Genomic DNA, 20408 nt, shown 5'->3' on the forward strand with positions numbered 1-20408 from the left:
GCAACACCCCATTCCACATGTCATTTTCTTCTCTATCCCTTTTGAGGGGAGAATATAATGTACGGTAGTATAATGATATGATACTTACGGTAATTGCATCTTTATGCCAGTTTTTGTAATGTCTTGCTGATATTTGTCATATTTAACGGAATGTGGAGAAGTAAAGTTTAAGTTCAAGTTCAAGATTGATTTACCGGTAATCGACCTTTCTAACTGTCTAGATCATGCCTTGCCTGGTATGTGAACAAGCAAATACATGCACATTAACAGGTTTTTTATTTTTATTGTGTTAAAGTCTCTACCTAACAATGGCATGGATTCTATGATGTGAGTTTTGATGTCTTGCAAAAATGTCAACAGTTTAGATTATTGCAACAGATTGCATGCAGTTCAAATGTTGTGATTGGAAGTGATGAACATTTATTTTATTTATTGTATTTATTTTTCTGCATGAAGTGCATGTTTGTTTGTTTCTCTGTTTGTTTGATTGAAACATTACCTTGCTTTTCAAGTACAGATATGTATGTGTACATGTATTTCTATCTTTCTTTTACACATCGATATGCATGTGAGCAAAACAAACATTAATTTTCTCATTATCATTAGTGTGTACAGGGGCGGGATACAAAAACGTTCTGAGTAAAAATTGACAATGTGTAATTATATATATACTGGTAAAATGACACATTGTTTTAGTAAAATTTTCTTTTTATAGGTTCTTTATTGAATGTGTTTATATCTGTCTGATAAACCAAGAAACAAGAAACCAAGAATCTACATGTACATTACAGTTATTAAAATTCTTTGAATCGTTTTAGCCAAAGTTTGTTTGACTGTATGACTCCTTTTCAAATTGAGTTTAGTTTATCGTTCAGGAATATTTCAAACATCAAACATACTATTCCACTTTGCACTCAAGATTAATTAACTTAATGAATATCAACAAATTTCAGTTGGAGTACGTCTTTTTTGTTTACTCTTATTGATAACAGTTTAAAGATAAACTTGAGTTCTGGTAAAAAAAGAAAATGAATTCTCACAGAATCTAACGAAACTTACACTGAATGTTCAAGATTACAAATAAATGTCATGTGCCAAACAATTTTGGAAGAAAATGTATACTGGCTGAGTAATGAGCATAGAAAGATAAGGAAATCAGGGTAGTACTAGCCCCGACACCATGTGTGTTGTCCCATATACATCTATCTGTGTAAGTGATTGTTACTTTACCAAGACTCTGCCAAATTGATGATGATTTTGATGACTCTAGAACCTTGCATTACACAACATTACTTACATGCTATATGATCAACTTTTCTGATCTATTCCACACCTTTTCTTTCACAATGCAATCGCATTACCAGTACTCAAGTTTATCTTTAAAGATGCTTAGTGTTTTTTCATATTCATGCAAATGTTCATCTGTCCCTTTTTCGTACTTTAATTAGGCGGTATCATCTGTCAAGCATTCAAACTTTGCTTCATAATTTACCTTGTATTTATATCCATGTATCCGCTTATAATCATTTTAGCATCCAAACATCACAAGGAAGCGGCCTTGCGGTCGGTGTCGGCCAATTCTTATGGTATTTCATCCTTTCTCAGCTTGAATATTAGTTTGCCATGTGTTTTTGTGTTTTCCCGCTTGCCTCCTAGATGTTCTTTAACGTGTACATTACAGTGCTTTGATGTTTGTTGTAGACATTTTGCTGATTGACCTATTCCATTTGACTCTTTATGTCTGTTCCTGTCTCCATATCTCTTTCTCTCTCTTTCCCTCTCTCCCTTTCTCTCTCTTTCCCTCTCTCCCTCTCTCTCTTTCCCTCTCTCCATTTCTCTCACTTGTTCTCTTGCTGTTTCTTTGTCTTTCTTAGTGTCTCTCATTTTGTCTCTTTCTCTGCCTCCTGTCTCTTCCTCTGTTTGTTTTTCTGCCTATTTCTCAGTTTTTCTCTCTGTCTGCCTACCTTTCTTTTTTATTCTGGCTGTCTGTCTGTTTGTTGCTCTTAGTTTGTCTCTCTGTTTCACCCCCCCCCCCTCTCTCTCTCTCTCACTCTCTCTCTCTCTCTTTGCCTCTCTCTTTGCCTCCTCCTTTTCTCTATCTACATGTATGCATCATTTGAGTTATATTAACTTGTGTTTTGTTCAGAATTTAGATCAGCACTTTACACCCCCCCCCCTCCTCCCCTAACATATATGCTCATATCTGCATCATACTCACCCCTAATACGGAGTTACTGTTACAGTACTTCCTCTAATATTTTCTATTCTTTTTTTTTCCTTCTAGATGTTGCTTTATGATTTGTTTGTGATTTTATTTCCTGGTTTGATCACTGTTGCCCGCACATGTAGCAGACGTTATCCTGTACTGTAATTATCATTGAAAAAAATTACCTGAATAAATTTGTTGTGAAAAGATTTGAGTTGACTTTATTAGATGTTAGGGGAATTCTTAAAGCACGACATGTACATTCACATGTATGTTGTTTACATTATATCCTATTACTCGTGCTGCTCTAGTTTGTTTTGCACTTACGAAAAGATGAACATGTTGTAATTAATCTCATACTCCTGCACTTAAAGCCATCCTGTACAAGAAGCATTGCCTCAATATCCCCTCTAGCGCCCTCTCAGGTCAGCTGTAGCAGTATGGTCCCGTAACTCGCTGCTGCCCTAGCTGCCGTGTTGGGTCTCGCGTTGAGTTATGCACCGTTGGCAAGTTGACCATGAGATGGAGCTGTGCAATAAACAGCACTTAAGTGCAGAAATTTTATCCGTGCAGTATCGCTTTAAGCTGCTTAGTGTGCTCTTTCTGTGTAGTGACAATAAATTAATTGGTAAAATTTCTTGTCAGCTGAGTACTGAGTTATCCTGTGTACACCAAGTGCCCATATTGTTCTCAGTCATAATCATCTCAAAGCTTTGATAAAGTCGGAAAATGAAAACTAAAGATGTCTTTCTTTGAGTTAGAATGTAATACTGTAAAAGTAGAAATATTTGGGGTACATTCATTTTCGCGGATTTTGCGCTAAGATTGCCAATCGCAAATTTTAGAACTCACGAAAATATAAGCATGATTTCTTATGCGTGTTTTGAGCTGGCTGAATTGCACTTTCCGTGCACCGAAAACAATGGAGCAAATTTAAGAACCCGCGAATATGTTTTAGGGTCCCAACACAACAAATCACACAAATCACGACAGCAACAAATCACAGCTTTGAAACACTTTCTCCTCACAGCATTTGTGTTTGTTTCCTTTTTCAAGGTAGAATTATTTTGAGCGAATAGAAGGTTTAACTATCATATTCAAATGTATGGATGTCTCTTTCCTGTGAACCTATAGTGACGAGTTATTCCATTAACCTGTCATTTTTTATTTATTTGACTTCAATACTTAGAATCCAGTCTACATACATTACTTGGACAACTCTCAGGTTGTCAAGAACTAGCTTTGTTAGTAAATTATGCACAGAATTGTGTCAATTGTGTTTGGTTAAAAAAAGTTTTGTTTATGTGTACAGCTGCCTTGTGATGTGTTTGTGAATGTCTCTTTTTTTATACCTATTTATTAATTTTATGTATACTTCATAAACAACAGTTTCTAGTAACAACTCAAAACCTTGCATGGGCTTTGCCAGACATAGCAACAACCATACCATTACACACAGTACTGTAAATTGAATAGTCAGAATTAAACCAGGGATTCTGAGAAACATGCATATATTGAAATACATTACACAGATTGATTGTCATATATCATTCATTATGTTGTAAACCTTGCAAGGGCTTGCCAGACAGCAACAACCATACCATTACACACAGCACTGAATTGAATAGTCAGAATTAAACCAGGGGTTCTGAGAAACATACATAATATGAAATACATTACACAGGTTGATTCTCATGTATCATTCCTTATGTTGTAAACCTTGTAAGGGGCTTGCCAGACATAGCAACAACCATACCATTATACACAGCACTGTGAATTTCATAGTCAAAACTAAACCAGGGGTTCTGAGAACCATCCATAAATTGAAATACATTAAAACAGGTTGATTCTCATGTATCATTCATCATGTAATGTTGTATGTCGCTATGTCATGTCATAGAACACTACCGTTATTAAAAATTATTCACTATACTAAAAAATTGACATTACTTGTTCTTATTATATATAGTTTCTCATATATATATTACATAATTTTACAATGTGTGACCAAAACAAATTTCCATGTATTCTTGTGAACTCGGATGAATAAAAGAATTGAATAGATTGACTGATACTGTGATGATAATATCTTTCCCTTTTTTTCCTCAGGAATAGCACCCAGCACAGCTAGAGGGGGCAGAGGGGCTGATATATCTGTAAGTTGACCCTTTTTTATCAAAAAAACTTTCTTCTTCTTTTTCTTGCCATTTGCATCTAATTCTACATCTCGTTTTTAACAAGGGTTGCAGAGTGCAATTGAATATTCAGTTGTTTCCAGACTGGTTTTCCTTTTTTATTTCGCTTTACTTCCTCATAAATCAAGATCATTCTTTTATTATTTCATTCTACTTTTGTTTTTGTTCTATACCAGGAGAGGCCAGAGAGGTCCCCAACAAGTCTAGGTAAGTTGACGATTATAGAAGTAGTAGAAGTAGTAATGTAGCAGGAGTGTTGAATTTAAGATGGGAAAAATTCTGTCATAGTAGTTGAAGTACAGTAGCAGGGAGCATTTTAGTATTGGTAAGAGTAGAATTTGTGTGTTTTTAATGCTGAGAACTAGAGGAGAGTTCAACAAAAGATAGGAGGAAACTCGAAACTGTCCAGAAACAAGCTACTAGGTTAACCTTTGCCCTCTGATAGCTGTATCGTACTACTCCCTGGTTAGCTCTACAACGCATGTCTTCAAAATTCTAAATCATATGACACCTGAATTTTTATATTTAGTCAGATTTAATTGAAACTTTCATCAGTTTGCTTCTCTGATTATTCTGCTTTCTTTTAGAGTAGTTTTCTATTTGGGTTGGATTAAGCTCATCATATATTTCTGTATCACCTAACCAGGTTCTTCCAGACTAAATGCAATGAACGGCTCCTCAGAGAATTCAAATGGGCCTTCCAGTGATACGAATAGGGTAAGTGATTGACATGCATACATATGTACATACAAAGTAGTGGTGCTGTGGTCTAGTGGTTATGCGACAACACTCTGGATAGCCTGATTTGAGGTTCAAGTCATAGTCCCGGCACTAACAACTGTTGGCAAGGCGTACAAAAGAATTCCTGAAATGCTTGCAACGCCATAGAGGCTTAGAGCAACTTGCTAAAAGCTAGGGTAATTTGTAGGCGCCTAGAGTACCTCTTGAGTTGGATTTGTGTGATGTAAATGTACATTATCTCTTGCAATTATTGTATGACTGTCTACAGTTTGGTTTTCATCAATGGTTTGGAACGGTCTGATATTCTAGGAAACACATTTAGAACAATGATGGTCCAGCAACTCACTGCTCTTAGTCGGACACTGCTTGTACCTTTAGCTGCTTTCAGAATTGTTTCATTGTCTTTATTTTTATTTATTATCTGGGACAGAATGAGAATGGATCCAAAGCAAGTCCAATGGAACCACCCCCTCCCAGGTCTCCCAGACCACATAAAGCAAGAGATCCGGTAGGTTTCTATCGTTGTCATTATTATCAATAAAATCTTCATGATCATGGTCATTAACATCATTATCATCTTCTTCATCAGTAGTAGTAGCATTATCATTATCATCAACACTCATCATCATTTATCATCATCAATATCATCATCATCATCGACTCTTATCATTCTCATTCTCCTTCTTCTCCACCTCCTCCTCCTTCCCCTCCTTTTCCTCCTGCTTCTTCTTCACCTTTTCTTTTTTCTCCACATTCTCCTTCTCCTTTTCCTACTTCTCCACCTTTTCTTCCACCTTATCCTTCTCCTCCTCCTTCTCCTCCTCCTTCTCTTCCTCATCTGCCTCCTCTCCCTGCTCTCCCTCTTCCTCTTCGTCTTCGTCTTCTTCCCCCTCATCATCATCATCATTCTCATCCTCTCACTTGTACAATCTCAAAATGATTTTTTTTCTTTTCATCGTAACTTTTTTTCTGTTTTTGAACATCTGTGAAAATTGCTAAAATTTTGACCGTAGATGAAGTTGTCATACATATGTAATGCCATTATTTAATTTCCCCTACCCACATCCTCAGGCAAAGCGTGTCTCGTACACCGGGCGAAACCAGGGCAACTTCAGCCAGGATTACATTGACCGCCCCATCCCCCCGATCCCGCCCCGGAACACCTCGGCAGCCCCCAGCAACTACTCTCGCCTGCCCGGAGCCCGCCCCGTCTTCGCCCCCGACCAGAAGGGTAGGACCCCCTTGCCTGGCATGGTAACGGGCGTCGGTGGTGGAGTAGGAGCAGGTGTTGGGGGAGGAGGAGGAGGAGGAGCAAGGGGCGTAGATCTGGTGGAGAGCGATGCCATACCGGAGCATTCGGAGCACACGGCGCCCCCGACCCATGAGGGAATACCTGAGAGGATGGCCCCCCTTCCACCGCGGAGGAGGTAAGATGAGGGCTACTGACAAGGGCAGGCTGGGGGAGGGGGGGGGTGAAGTGAAATTACAACGGGGGCCCTCATGGGGGCACTCATGTGGGGGGGGGGGGGGGTGTTTAAATCAATCGTTTTCAATAGTGAGGGGAATTTTAGTATTCTACAGGAGTACTAATTGGGAGCTGTGGGTCCTTCATAGGAACTACTGAGAGTGACAGCTAGTGTGTATGAGATAGTTGTGGATTAATGCTGGGGATCAAAATGGGTTCTTAAAAGGGAAACTGAAGAGGGCAATTTATTGTTTGTTTGGGTTTAATGAAGGGGATGGAGATGGCAGGGTAAAGTGGGCCATCACAAAGAAATCATGAAGAGCATACAAAATTGAAATTGAATTATTTATTTATTTATTTATTTTTTAACATTTTTTTAACATTTTTTTAAAAAACATTAAAAAAAAAAAAATAAATAAAATAAAATAAAATTGTTATTATTATTATTTTTTTTTTTTTTTTTTTTATTTATTTATTTATTTATTTATTTTTTTTTTTTTGGGGGGGGGGGAGGGGAGGGGGGGGGAAGCACGGGAAGGCTATCAATCGAAGCACTGAAAAGGCATTCAAGATGTAGAGGTGGGCTGAAAAGGGGAGGGGGGTGGTTGATAGAGGGAGGGGGAGGGATGCTCGTGCTATCATGGAGGTATATGAGAAAGATACAAAGTGATGGAGAAATGAGTGTTAACAGAAACAGTAAAACCACTGCCCTCATCCAACAAAGACGGAATTTCATGTTCATTATCCCTGAAATCCATAACTATTCTAATACTTTAATTTCAACAAATTATGGCTGAAACCCTACCCCATCTAACATTAAAGATTAAAACCATTGCTTCTTACCCGTCACCTCGCCATAACCTCAACTTCTTTCTTAAAGTCAAATGCTAAAAATTGATTGGATCAGAAAAAGTGTTGTATTTTTAACTCTGAAGTGTGCATGAAATTTGCATTTCCTTTCCTTTTTTGGATTGACTTGGCCTTTCCTTGAACTGAAAGAAATACCAACTAACAAATTAACAATCTTTTACTAATTTTGAGGTTTCTTTCCCTTCTAGAACCCCAAATTGAAAAAAGACTTGTGCAAGCTAGACCTCATTGTGTTCTTATATTATTACTAACTTGAAAGGTTCTAAATCTATCCCCATTTACATATATGTAAAACTACATAAGAAAAATTTATATCAATTATTATCGGGGTGGTTGAGAATTTTTTTCATAAGACATTCATTTTAAACTAGTTCTTTGCATTATCATGTCATTTTATATAACATTTTAAAGTTTGCCAAATATCTATGGTTGAAATGTGCATTTAACTTTTCTAAAATGTGGAAACAGAATATAACTGGCAGTTTGCAATCATAACATTCATTATGCCTTATTTCAAAGGAAAAAAGGAAAACATATTTTTAGGGTTTTTCTGTCATTATTTTGTTGGTACAATTGTATTTATTTCATGATCGACTCTTTTCTATATATATATATATATATAAAAGTACATTTGCAACCTTTTACTTGATAATTTACCATCAGAGAATTCCTTGCTCATGTCATGACAGATAAAAATGTATATGTTTATGATTGGATATCCATGGAATGTTATTTATATCATCTTTCTATGTCCCAAAATATATTTCCAAAGATTATAATTTGGTATTACATGCATTTGCCAATGTTCAGTTGACCAGAGAAATGATTTTCTCCCAAATTCTTGCTGTTTATCACATACAATTTTTAGAGACAGTATTTCTATTATTTTTTCCAAGCCGGGTTTAAATGGTTCATTAGAGCCAAAATTAAAGAGGTTATGAAAACATCCCAATAGTAAAATGTTTGCCATTTTTTTTGTGGGTGTGTGGCACAGACATACTAAACTTTAAAAAATATCTATAGACAAACACAAAAAAAAGTTTTTTTTCCTTTCTTTTCTTTTCTTTTAGCTTGTTGAATACTTGAAAGTACATGTATGATAACTTAAGATGGGAGAATTTAGAATTGAATCATAAACATAAACATTAAATAAATCTATTACCTTTTTTAGAGTTGGAACAACTGAATTTCAAACACTATCATGAAGACGGACCCTGTACATTCACATTTTCAATTCTACTGCACTTTTAGTTATTTTTAGTTACAAGAGTAAAACGGCTAGATCGGACAAACATTTTTTTTAAGGAACTATTCATTTTTAGAGTTGCTCTTTATAAAAGTATCAAAAATTTTATTTTCCCTCTCCTAGTTGTACATGTTTAGGTCTTAATATGTGAAATTGTTTGGTTAATTAAGAAAAAAAAATATTTGAAATTGCACAAAGCATAACTGTTGTAAGGATATGAATCATTGTCTATTACTCCTTCGCAATCTCTCTCTTTATTTAGGGTCAAAATTGACGGCCGGCATTAAAGAGATTTTACAGTGTCCCCCAAAGTTGCCAATTTGCAAACCCAGGTAAACCACTTGAAAGAAATACATGCATCCTGGCCTAGTATCAAATTGGCAATGCAAAGATGAATGGAGCACAGGTTGTTGTTATGTATTTATAGTGCACTATCTTCAGCTTTCTTGTGTTTTACTTTGTTGAGCTCATTTAGATCTCTGCAGATTAAAATTCCACCAAGTTATATGAACATACATGTACAAAAAGTAGATGCTTAAATTGTTTTTCTTTTTTCTTGTTGCATTCTGTAAATTTGTGTGTTCTTTGTATTTTTTAGATGATTATGCCACATTACACTGTTTTAGCCAGCTTTGATATAATAATTAAATACCCATAGCAAATATATTCTTGACTAGATACATATATTATTTAGGATTTATCTAGATAAGGTATTGCATTACTGCTATGCACCTGAATACAGACCCCTCCCAATTTCTTAAAATTGTCTTTGGGTCAATAAATAATCCAAAAACTCTTAATTTTATACAGTCTTTCTGAAAATATGGTCCACAAGGTATAACAGCAACTTAAAGCCCATCTGCAATAGTTTGGCCAGGAGGTATTAGACCTCCCTGCAAGGTCACTGACAGGTGGTTATCTCATCAAATTAGCTCTCAATTAACATAAGAAAAAGGGAATCATGGGGGATCAATGGTCACCGATTAGACAAAATTTGATATATAGAGGATGCATTTAGCTTTAAGTAGTGCAGTGGGGCGTTAAAGATTGTGAAAATATAGTTTTTCCTGGTAAATTACAAATTTCCTTTTATTTTATTTTTCTTGATTTTTTTCTTCAGGGAGGGAGGAGGGGGGGGGGGTCGAACTTTCAATACATTTAACACATTCTTACTGAAATATATGCAGAGCTAACCGTACATATTACTAACGTGCATTCTCGTAACGTGCAGCTTGCCTTATCATCTGATCTTGCTTCTGTTCATGCATGTAAAATGCTTATAATGTTTCATTTATATTTTTACCATGCATTAACTGGTATTCATAACTCTTGTTATACTACATATAACAGTGAAAATGGCTCAAGTGACCACCTGTATAGATACATCACCTATCTATAAAGACCTTGTTTCTCTTAAAAAATATTTTGTCATTGAAACCTATGGTATGCTAAAACAACCTGTTCATAAAGACCACCTGCCTATATTTTATTTTTAAAATTCTTGTCTTTGTGTACAGGTTTCACTTTAAATTGTTCATGGAAGCGAGTTAGATTGATAAGTTTTCTCTCAAGTTCGACAGGAACATGTTTCTTTGAAATAGTTTTATTTCATTTATCTAGATCACTTTAATACATGTATAGATTTGACAGTGAAAATATTCAGTAGCGTGCAGTAGAAATATCTTAGGTAATGTGTGGATGAACCGTAATCGTCTCTCAGTTTTAAACACTGAAGGTGTAAAAATAGATTGAATCAAATGATATTTGTCATGAGGTATCAAACAGAATTACAGTAACATGGACTCCATTTTTAAAGAAAATAAGAATATAAATGCAAACTTTGATGAAAGAAATGTGTGTCTACTCAAAAATATCAAATATGGTAAAGCATTTTTTTAAAAAATTACTTAAAAATGCCATGGCAAATAAACTTCTTGAAAAATGTATGCTATCATTATTGATGATATATTATTTTTTTCAGCAAAGAAATTACTATAAGAAATGTGACAAAATCATCAAACTACAGAAAGTATAAATCAAGCTTGTGGCTCATTTTAAATTCTTTTAATGTCCATTTTTCTTGCTTTTTGAAGAGTAGTGTGGATTTTATGGAAGTTGCATTTTGAGCATGAATTTACTTTGCATTTTAATCGTTTGTCTGCTGAAAACCATGATTGTGAAATCCTTTGATAGCGTTTGTATCATGTGAAGTTTGTCGTAGGTTTAAAAAAAAAACATTTTGTTGTCTGTTTTAATATCAAATATGTTATTAAGAAGAAATATTCATGTAAATCAACTAAAACATTTCTTCAATATAATGTTTAGTAACTTAAAACTGTAGATAAAGAGTTAAAGACCCTATGACTATTAAACTAGTTTACATATAACAGTATCTATAATCCTTTTGGTTTTATTAGTCAATATATGTTTAAGATTATTTTGTGTCATGTGTGATAAGTCACAAAATAAGCTTTATATTATTTTTAGTAAAAAGAAATGCTGCTTCACATTTTATTTAAAACAAATATTGCATTCTTGTTTATCACCCAACCTACATTCTGTCTGCTTTAATAGAGCATGAAGGATGTTAATTCATGTCGTTAATTACAAAGTTAGCGCCCTTCTGTCTCTTAACCTATACATAACAAGTGTAATGTACAGCTTCATCCCATTTGATGGGTCACCCGTTGCCATAGCAACTGTGTAAATTCATTAAGGTGAAAGAATAAAAGCACACAATGTTTTTTATGAGATCATGAAAGAATTTTTTAAATGTTGATTGAGAGAGAAAAGTGAAACCGCTCAGGCACGCAAGTTTGGACATTTTTTTTGCCACTGAGAAATAAGCTGAGCTGAGAAAGAAAAACATTTTTTTAATGTTGATTGAGAAACAAAAGGAAAACTGCTCAGGCAGTCAAGTTTGGAAAGTTTTGCCACTGGGAAATAAGATGTTTTATTTGTTGGTCTTTTACTGTCAAGGAGCGACCAATCCTTATTTTGTTGACACCCTCTATGGCAAGACCACTTGCTATTAAAAGAGGGCAACCAAATATTATGTTGTGAAAAACATTGATAGGAAGACCAGCTACACTAAGATAAATAATAAGTTTGCCATTAAGTGGTCGTGCACTTACTGAAAAACTTGGGTGAGTGGTTTTTAGAATGTACATGTGCATGTTTATCTACATGTCTTCCGGTAAAGAGAAATACCCTCGCCAAAGAAAATAAAGAATATTACATGTAGAGAAAGAGAGGAATTTAAAACAGACAATAGTGATATGTGGTATATATTTAGATTAAACTTAATTTTCAAATAATGAAAAATGTAAAAATTGTTTTTGCTTTGGAAATTATGACACATTATGTATTTATTATTACCAATAGCTTGCAACCAGCCACTTTATTTTTGTTTCTATGGCAACATGTAACACACTGCAAATTCTTGCTCTATTAAAGCTACATGTATGATTTTGACAAAACCATGGTATAACCATTAATTAACCTTCCCCTAATCATGTTCATTGCTTCAAGCATCTCCCGTTCACAATCACCCCTACGCCACAGCCTGCGACCAATTTTGCTGGGACACAAGTTTGTAACCTCCATGCGTGCCGGCCGATCATCCACATTCTCCTCCTCCACTGACAGGTTAGGATATTTTGCACCCCTCCCTTTCCTCATCCCCATCTTCCGTTTGCCCCGCCCTTTCCTCATCCCTATCTTCTGTTTGCCCAACCATTTCCTCATCCCCATCTCCCGTTTGCCCCGCCCTTTCCTCATCCTCCTCTCCTGTTTGCCCCGCCCTTTCCTCATCCCCATCTTCCGTTTGCCCCGCCCTTTCCTCATCCCTATCTCCTGTTTGCCCCGCCCTTTCCTCATCCCCATCTTCCGTTTGCCCCGCCCTTTCCTCATCCCTATCTCCTGTTTGCCCCGCCCTTTCCTCATCCCTATCTCCTGTTTGCCCCGCCCTTTCCTCATCCCCATCTCCCGTTTGCCCCTCCCTTTCCTCATCCTCCTCTCCTGTTTGCCCGACCCTTTCCTCATTCCCATCTCCCATTTCCCCGCCCATCTTCTGTTTGCTGCGGAAGGATGCATCGCCATAGACGATTCCTTTGCATGGATGGTTTGTTTTTATTTCCAGTTGTGATACCACTGTGAAAACCAATCACAGGTCAAGATATGTTGCACCCCTCCCTTACCTCATCCTCGTCTCCTGTTATTGTTTCCGCCACCCCCCTTCCCGGCCCTTCCCTCGGCAGGGTTGGTCTACTTTCATGAACAATCCTTTTGCATGAATTATTTGTTTTCAGTTGAAGTTCTGATACCGATTAGGATATTTCATACCCCTACCCCCTATCCTCTTACCCTTTACTCCACCCCCTTCCTACTTTATCAGGATTCTTCTGGATAACCAACACCAACAATCTTGCATGAGCTGATTCCCCTATGCTTTTGACATCAGTTCTTTTATGTCTCCTGTCACCTACCACCTGTAGATTAAGATATTTTGCACCCCTACCCCTGTCATGTAACCCTTTACTCCCCCTCTGACATCACCAGGATCCCTCTGGATACCTTGTACCAATCCTCTTGCATGAGTTGATACCCCTTTGCTTTTGGCTTCAGTTATTCATGTCTTCTACCACCCTACATTGTTAGTTTAAAACATTTTGTACCCCCTTTCTCTCCCCGTCTCTTGTTATCTTTTGCCCTGCCTCCTGTCATGGGTCCATCTTGATGCCCGGTCTCAGTTCTCCTGCATGAGCTGCTTACTCTTATTAAGTTTGCTTTTGGCTCCAGGCGTATTATGTTCTGACTTGTACCCAATCCAATTCCTCTCTCTCAAATAATTTGTATCCCAAAGTTCTCCAGAACCCGTTTGGATGCTCATGCCTTGCATGAATGGACTTTTGTTGCATCCCATTGAAGTCCAATTCGAGTACTACTCGCACTCTAAAAACTACAATGTTAATTCACCATTTAAAGGGCTAAGGATCGAGTAATCAATTTTTTTCAATTGACTAAGTAAGCATGCTAGATTCAACCTATATTGTGTTAGATCCAGCATGTTAAAAGTGAAAGTGTTTATCTACCATTTTGAAAAAGTGTTCACTCTTTTAAAATGGTGATTTTTAAATTTCAGAGTGTAGCTTCAGCTGTTATGATCCTTCATGTACATGTGTGTTGTCATGGTCTAATCTATGATGTATCCTGCTTTTTTTCCTTCCAACTAGCAGACTAATCCGACCTCTTTTCAATTATAATCAGCAATTTGTATTCATGATGCAAAATGAAATGTCGTGCCAAATATATATTATTTCTCCAGCTAATGCTTATGCCAGTTTAATCATTTGCTTAAAGCATTTCAAGAGCATTTTTTAATTACCTAACTCATACTTAATCATACTGCAATTGTACAATGAATAACTTTGGGGGAAAAATAACTATTTATTAATAGAAATATGTGGAAATTAACCACTAACTTGACTTTCAGCCTATGTATTTTTGATATTTTTCAAGACTTTGAGTTGCGTTTTTAATTGCATTTTTTTAAAAATATACCAGTATACTGGAGGTCTGAGGTCTTTATCTACTGAGTGTTTCATGATCACTGATGTACTTGACTTTTGTATGTTTTGTATGTTTTGTATATTTTTATGATTTACATAAGGAGTTCTAAGGATGTCAGGCTTATCACATGCGGCAAAGTACAATATACATGTACAATGAACATGCACATTAAGGATGACTTGATACAGTACATAAGGAAGGGGCAACAGAGACCCCTTATGCATACCGGTATGCCATTCAGGCAAACTTCTGTATCATCATATAGAACCACTGTCTCTGTGTCCTTCAGATGACAAAGAAATTTTGCCTGTTTTTGGCCTTGGCATACATGTAGATGAGCAGAGAGTAGATATTCAAAAATGACTGCTCCTAGCCTCTCTCACTTTTTTTGTTGGCACCTGAATAATTTCATCATTCCCCCAGCTTTTTAGGGCTCCTTTTAGCAGGAGATGGACACCTAGAAACGCCCTGCTTTATTAAAAGCAGAAACTGCTTCACCCTTTTAATAGTCCGGCAGCCAAACCTGGATTTGGGGCTTAACCTTGTTTTGGTGAAATAAGTTTTTTTTTTAATGGATTCTGATTGTCTAGGTATCCACTATGAACAAGCAAAAAACTGGAGCTCCGTCAGCCTTGAGCAATTTGAGATATAAGCAAAAACAAAATGGCCGCCAAAATGGCGTTTTCTGCTCTAAAAATATGTGAAAATGTATACTTTGTCATGTTTTATTTCTGCATTTAGAACCCTTTTCTGAATTTTTTACCAGATATGATATATGTGATACATATTTTGATAATTCTAAATATTATTTTAGATGGCAGAGCCCAATTTATACATTATTTATACAGGGTGATTCATAAAAAAAAGTGTACAAGAGATTGGCTGTTTGCAATTTCTACTTCGATAACAAGCAATCAATGTATACACACTCTGGCAACATATTTTGTGATATATATAAGCTGCATTTTAATTGAAGCTAATTGATGTCGCCTTTAGCAATTTGTGATTATAAGCAAAAACAAAATGGCCGCCAAAATGACGTTTTCTGCTTTAAGAATATGTGAAAATGTATACTTTGTCATGTTTTATTGCTGCATTAAGAACGCTTTTCTGATTTTATTTAACCAGATATGATATATATATGATATATATTTTGATAATTCTAAACGTGGTTTTAGATGGCAGAGCAATTTATATATTTATACAGGGCGATTCATAAAAAAGTGTACAAGAGATTGGCTGTTTGCGATTTCTACTTCGATAACAAGCAATCAATGTATACACATATACGCTGCATTTTAATTAAAGCTAATTGATTTAGCCTATCATCTCAAAGCAAATGTATTTGTAGAGATACCCTGTTGAACATACACACATCTATGATGAACTGCTACGATTCAAGAAGTGTGCAGCTGTAGAGGCAGGGAAAAACACTGAACTGACAGCATTATCAAGTGCTGAAGATGGTCTTGTTCAGATCATAGTTGACAACTTCCCTTGCAGTTCTCATGACCCAGCCAGATACAAGCATGCACCATGATGATCAGCAAGAGATTTCACAACTGAAGAAGGCTGAGATGTCTAGAGATATTGACTACAAGCTTGACATCATGAGATACAATAGTCCAAGAAAACCAGATATGCCACCTGTCAAGAACCAAGTTCCACCACTTAGTGTTCTCGCTCATATAGTTTCTCGACAGAGACGTAATGAATGTGACCTCAGGTTCTTGGCAGATGTTGTGCAGCGTGATAACTGTCCTGAATTCAATGGATAATATACGCATTTGTGTCGCAATCAAGGAGAAGCCACACAACCAAAAACTAAAGCAGTGTATCTATCGTTGATTGATATGCCACCAGCACATCCAGACACAATAATGACAGCCATGAGCAAATCACAGCAGTTAAACAGAGAAAACTGGTCAATGTTTCACTGTCTTCACTGCAGATCATTAACTGTTCAGGGTTGCAGTAGAGGTACAACCTGATCAAACCAGTACTGATAATGATGCTCTATGTACGGGCTGAACAAGAATTAAAGTGATTGGCTTCTACACCTGGATGCAGTGAGGCTTATGATGCCCTGCTTCTTTGTGTCGGGACATGTAAACTACGCGCGATATCGGTTATTCTACCTTCGACGCATGGAAGCCCTACCAGGAGATGCACTCCAGTATTCCATGAAAGGGTCTCATGTGATGAGACACACTCAAGGCTTATGGAATGGCATATGGAGCGACATGGGCATGGTAAAGCTGGTGTGATTGGCATCACTCTAAAGCCAGAAACTCTCAAGACCTGCATGGGCCCTTAGCTTGCACATAATTATGTATCAGATTTGTGGAAGACGTTCCAACTATGAGAGACAAGTCGGCTAGTTCTAAAACAGTGCACAAAGAAGAGGCTCCAGCAAGGATATCTGCAGACCAAGGTGATAGAGACTGGTTGCACAGAAAACTGGATGTGAGCATCGATCCAATGGACCCAAAGAAGCACCCAGCGAACATTGTCAATGTGGTCAATGGACAGATCGCTCCTGAATCAGTAAATGTTGACAGAGTAGTTGAAACTGGTGCTCAGCAAATGGGTGAATTTGAACGGAAATTGCCTGGAGGTTTCTACGACACAATTTCGAAGAAAGTTCAAACCATGGCTGTCATGAAGAAATCGATTTTCAGAATTGACGTAGGCGATTCCAAGGTATACGATACCAAGTTGATATACTCTCGCGTGATAGGTCTACAAGCAAGTTCCAGAGATGTCGAATTTCATGATGTAATCTCATGCGAGCTGTCGCCAATTCCTACAGCTCTGTTTGATGAGTATGGAGATATGGACATCTCGAAGTCCAAGGCCGCTTTGAAGAACCAGAGACAAAGGTTGAAGTATCAGCTAGACACACGACACTTGAAGAAACGTGTAGAGTGATCGATGGATGTGCTCTCCTTTGGATTCCTAATTGACCTTCATCATCACCAACACGACAACCAACAGTGATGGACTTTGTATCGAAATTCAAAGGCAAGATTGAAGAGAGACTTGGTCTTTGAAAGGTCAATGATTACAGTACCAAGTGTACAACCATGATATCGAGAGGCAATGATGGTTGCAGAGTTTTCCAACTGAGTCCAACTTCACCCCTTCCGTCTCAGAAACTGACTCTGACAGTCACAGAGAACAAGAAACAGTTGATTAACATCATTTGTCAACATCTGCAAGGTGATGCAGGTTTCATCATAAAACACAAGCTTGTGATCACCAGCCAAGATGGCACTCCTGTTCAACTAGGTCCAGGTGGTGTTCCAATCCAACGGCACGATATGGCCACATCTCATGAGGAGGCTGATGTGATTATTGTGCAGCAGGCTATTATCCTTGCAGATGAAGGACGATCCATCAGGGTGCTTGCAGACGACACAGATGTCTATGTTCTTCTGCTTCATATTTCTACCAAAAGCAAGGCCTTCAGTCACCCTTGATAATGGAGTCGCCCATCAGAGACAGATCTGTAATCGATATACATGCCACAGTGGACAGACACAGAGACATCATCCCTTTTATGTTAGCAGGTCACCCATTGACAGGTTGTGATACTGTTGGTGCACATTTTGGAGTTGGCAAAGGAACTTTGCTAAAGGTGCTGCGGCAGAAAAATGGGTTCCCATCCCCATCGATTGGAGACATACATGCAGATATGGCCGACGTGATGAAAGATGCAACAGCGCTCATAACATCATGATATGGACAACCCAATGCTACGACACTGTCAGATGCCCGACTGAATGTGTGGACTACACGGGTCGGGAAAGCAGGAGCTACCACACTCCAAATCTTGCTGCAATGCCACCAACAGCTGTAGCTTTCAAAGATAATGTTGAGCGTGCCCATCTTCAAACATGGATTTGGAAGAGTGCTTCGGAATTGAATCCATGGACATTGGATCCCACTGCATTTGGTTACATGAAAGACGAAGCAACAAAGTCACTCATCCCGGTAACCATTCCACCAAAATGTAAAACTTGCACCTGCAAACATACTGAGACTTTTACGTTGCAATTGTGCAAGTGACAACCAATGCAAATCTTCAGGATGTGGATGCAACAAAGCCAAATTAGCTTGCACAATGTTCTGTGCGTGCCATGCATCCGTGCGATGTCTAAATGATCAGACTCTGGCAGCAAAAAAATGTAAATAAAAATGACAGTGATGCATGAGCTCAGTTCAGCAAAGGAAGAAAAGGCGTATCCTTAAAAGAATTGCGTACAAGATAAATTGTGAAGGTAAAATTCCTCATATCGCTATAAAATGGTAACACATTCATGAAAGAAGAGTGATCAAATTAGCATTTTTCACGAAATGGTATTTTCGGAATTCAAACCTATTGTTAAAACAAATGTTTATTATTATAGACTATTGATAGAAATTGTGTGATAAACTAACATTACCGCCATTTTAAATATGTAAATGAGCAAACATACAACAGCCTAAAGTCAAATATCCAAATCAATTCATCTCTGATTCATGAAGTACCAGTATACTACTCTGCCAATTTCCGTAATGTATAATACTTATGGAAAATTTTGCTTAAAATTTATCATTTTGGTGGCCATTTTGTTTTTTCCCATTATCTAAATTAGTAATTATTGACAAATGAGTATGACATAAGTATTTGGTACACTTGGGTATTCTAAGAATTAAAAACATAAGATAGAAAGAAATGAGTATAATACTATTTTATTGTGATTCTAAACTTAACAGTTGGCATTTATCCGCCATTTTGAATATGCAAATTAGCAACAATTACAATGGAAAATATGCTAATTAGGTCATATATGGTCATCTATGTTCATGTATGGTCACCAGGAATGTGTTGACAATGGTCTTCATGAATTATAAGCACACCATTCTGCCAATATTTTGTAATGTATTATGAAATAATTCAAAATTTACTGAAAATAGGCTATTTTGGCGGCCATTTTGTTTTTGGCCATATCTTAAATTGCTCAACACTGACAAAGCTCCAGTTTTCTGTTTGGTCATCTGCAATGTCTAAGGAAACAGAATCCATCAAGAAAAAAACTTATTTCAACAAAACAAGGTGTAGCTCAGTGGCTGCCGGACTATAAATCTCACTTTCGCATACAATCTAATGCTCTTCTGGCTCCAAACAGACGATAGGCTGTACAATCCATAATCCTTCAATTCATTCCTTGTGTCTTTCACCCTGCAGTAGCAACGACCCCGCCCGTAGCACCCTCGTCGAGCCCCTCCGCCGACAAAGCGAGCCTTCGGTCCCCTCCGGCAACGACGGAGGGGGTGAACCCACCTCCCCATCCAGCGAGCGAGACGCCTCCGGAAAACCCAAGAGACCCGTGCCCAGACCTCGGGCCCCTCGACCAAGATAGTCAAGAAACCCTGCCTGCTCTTTCCATCATCTCCCTTTCAATGTCGTGCCACTTGATGAATGGTTACTGGAGTTTGCTGCACCTAATGCAATATGACATAAGTCTTCCAATCTCCCAGAGTTATCTTTTTATATTTTCCCAAATATGCTACAGTATATACATATACATGTATCTTGTTGAATATATATCTTACTAAAAACTGATCATTACTGGAGCTTTGCTGTCCCATATGCCCAGTATATTGTCTTCCAATCCTAATATGCTATTTTTATACTTGGCCAATATAATACATGTTTGTATATTGTAAACTTATAGATACTGGAATCTTCTTATGCCAAATGCCATGTGATACAACCAGTGTAAAGTCTTCCAATCGCACAGAGTAATAGTCCATTTGAAAATATTTTGCAAAATACATGTACGGTCAAGCCTGTCTATTAAGGTCACCCAAGGGAAACAGGAAGACTGGCCACTGTAGACAGGTGGCCTTAATAGAGAAGTGACCACTTAGACATGCTCGACTGTATACATGTACATGGATCAATTGTTGATAAAGATTTTTGTTTAAAGATCATTCATAAAATGAACAAATTATGCTACTCTGCATTAAAAAACATGGTTACTGTTGTGATTGGGTCAAGAAATCATATATGGCACATTGATTTAGTTTGTTAATGTTTTTTCTTTTTCTTTAAGTAATTCTTGC

The 20408-nt window shown here is 37.2% G+C and overlaps 1 protein-coding gene across 7 annotated transcripts in view; it reads left to right on the forward strand.

The window, feature by feature from the left end:
• Positions 1 to 20183, forward strand: part of LOC100891634 (phosphoinositide 3-kinase adapter protein 1) — an 83447-nt gene extending 63264 nt beyond the window's left edge. For all 7 annotated transcript variants that reach the window (XM_030979472.1, XM_030979473.1, XM_030979475.1 and 4 more), the window contains 8 exons: positions 1533 to 1586; positions 4316 to 4362; positions 4578 to 4608; positions 5048 to 5118; positions 5573 to 5650; positions 6214 to 6569; positions 12255 to 12371; positions 19528 to 20183. In XM_030979472.1, the coding sequence (XP_030835332.1) occupies positions 1533 to 1586; positions 4316 to 4362; positions 4578 to 4608; positions 5048 to 5118; positions 5573 to 5650; positions 6214 to 6569; positions 12255 to 12371; positions 19528 to 19702 (929 nt within the window). In that variant the 3' untranslated portion in view covers positions 19703 to 20183. The remainder of the gene's footprint in view (positions 1 to 1532; positions 1587 to 4315; positions 4363 to 4577; positions 4609 to 5047; positions 5119 to 5572; positions 5651 to 6213; positions 6570 to 12254; positions 12372 to 19527) is intronic.
• The last annotated feature ends 225 nt before the right edge of the window (positions 20184 to 20408 follow it).

The sequence above is a fragment of the Strongylocentrotus purpuratus genome, unplaced genomic scaffold (genome assembly GCF_000002235.5).
Source record: "Strongylocentrotus purpuratus isolate Spur 01 unplaced genomic scaffold, Spur_5.0 spur5_scaffold_10, whole genome shotgun sequence".
Taxonomy (NCBI): domain Eukaryota; kingdom Metazoa; phylum Echinodermata; class Echinoidea; order Camarodonta; family Strongylocentrotidae; genus Strongylocentrotus; species Strongylocentrotus purpuratus.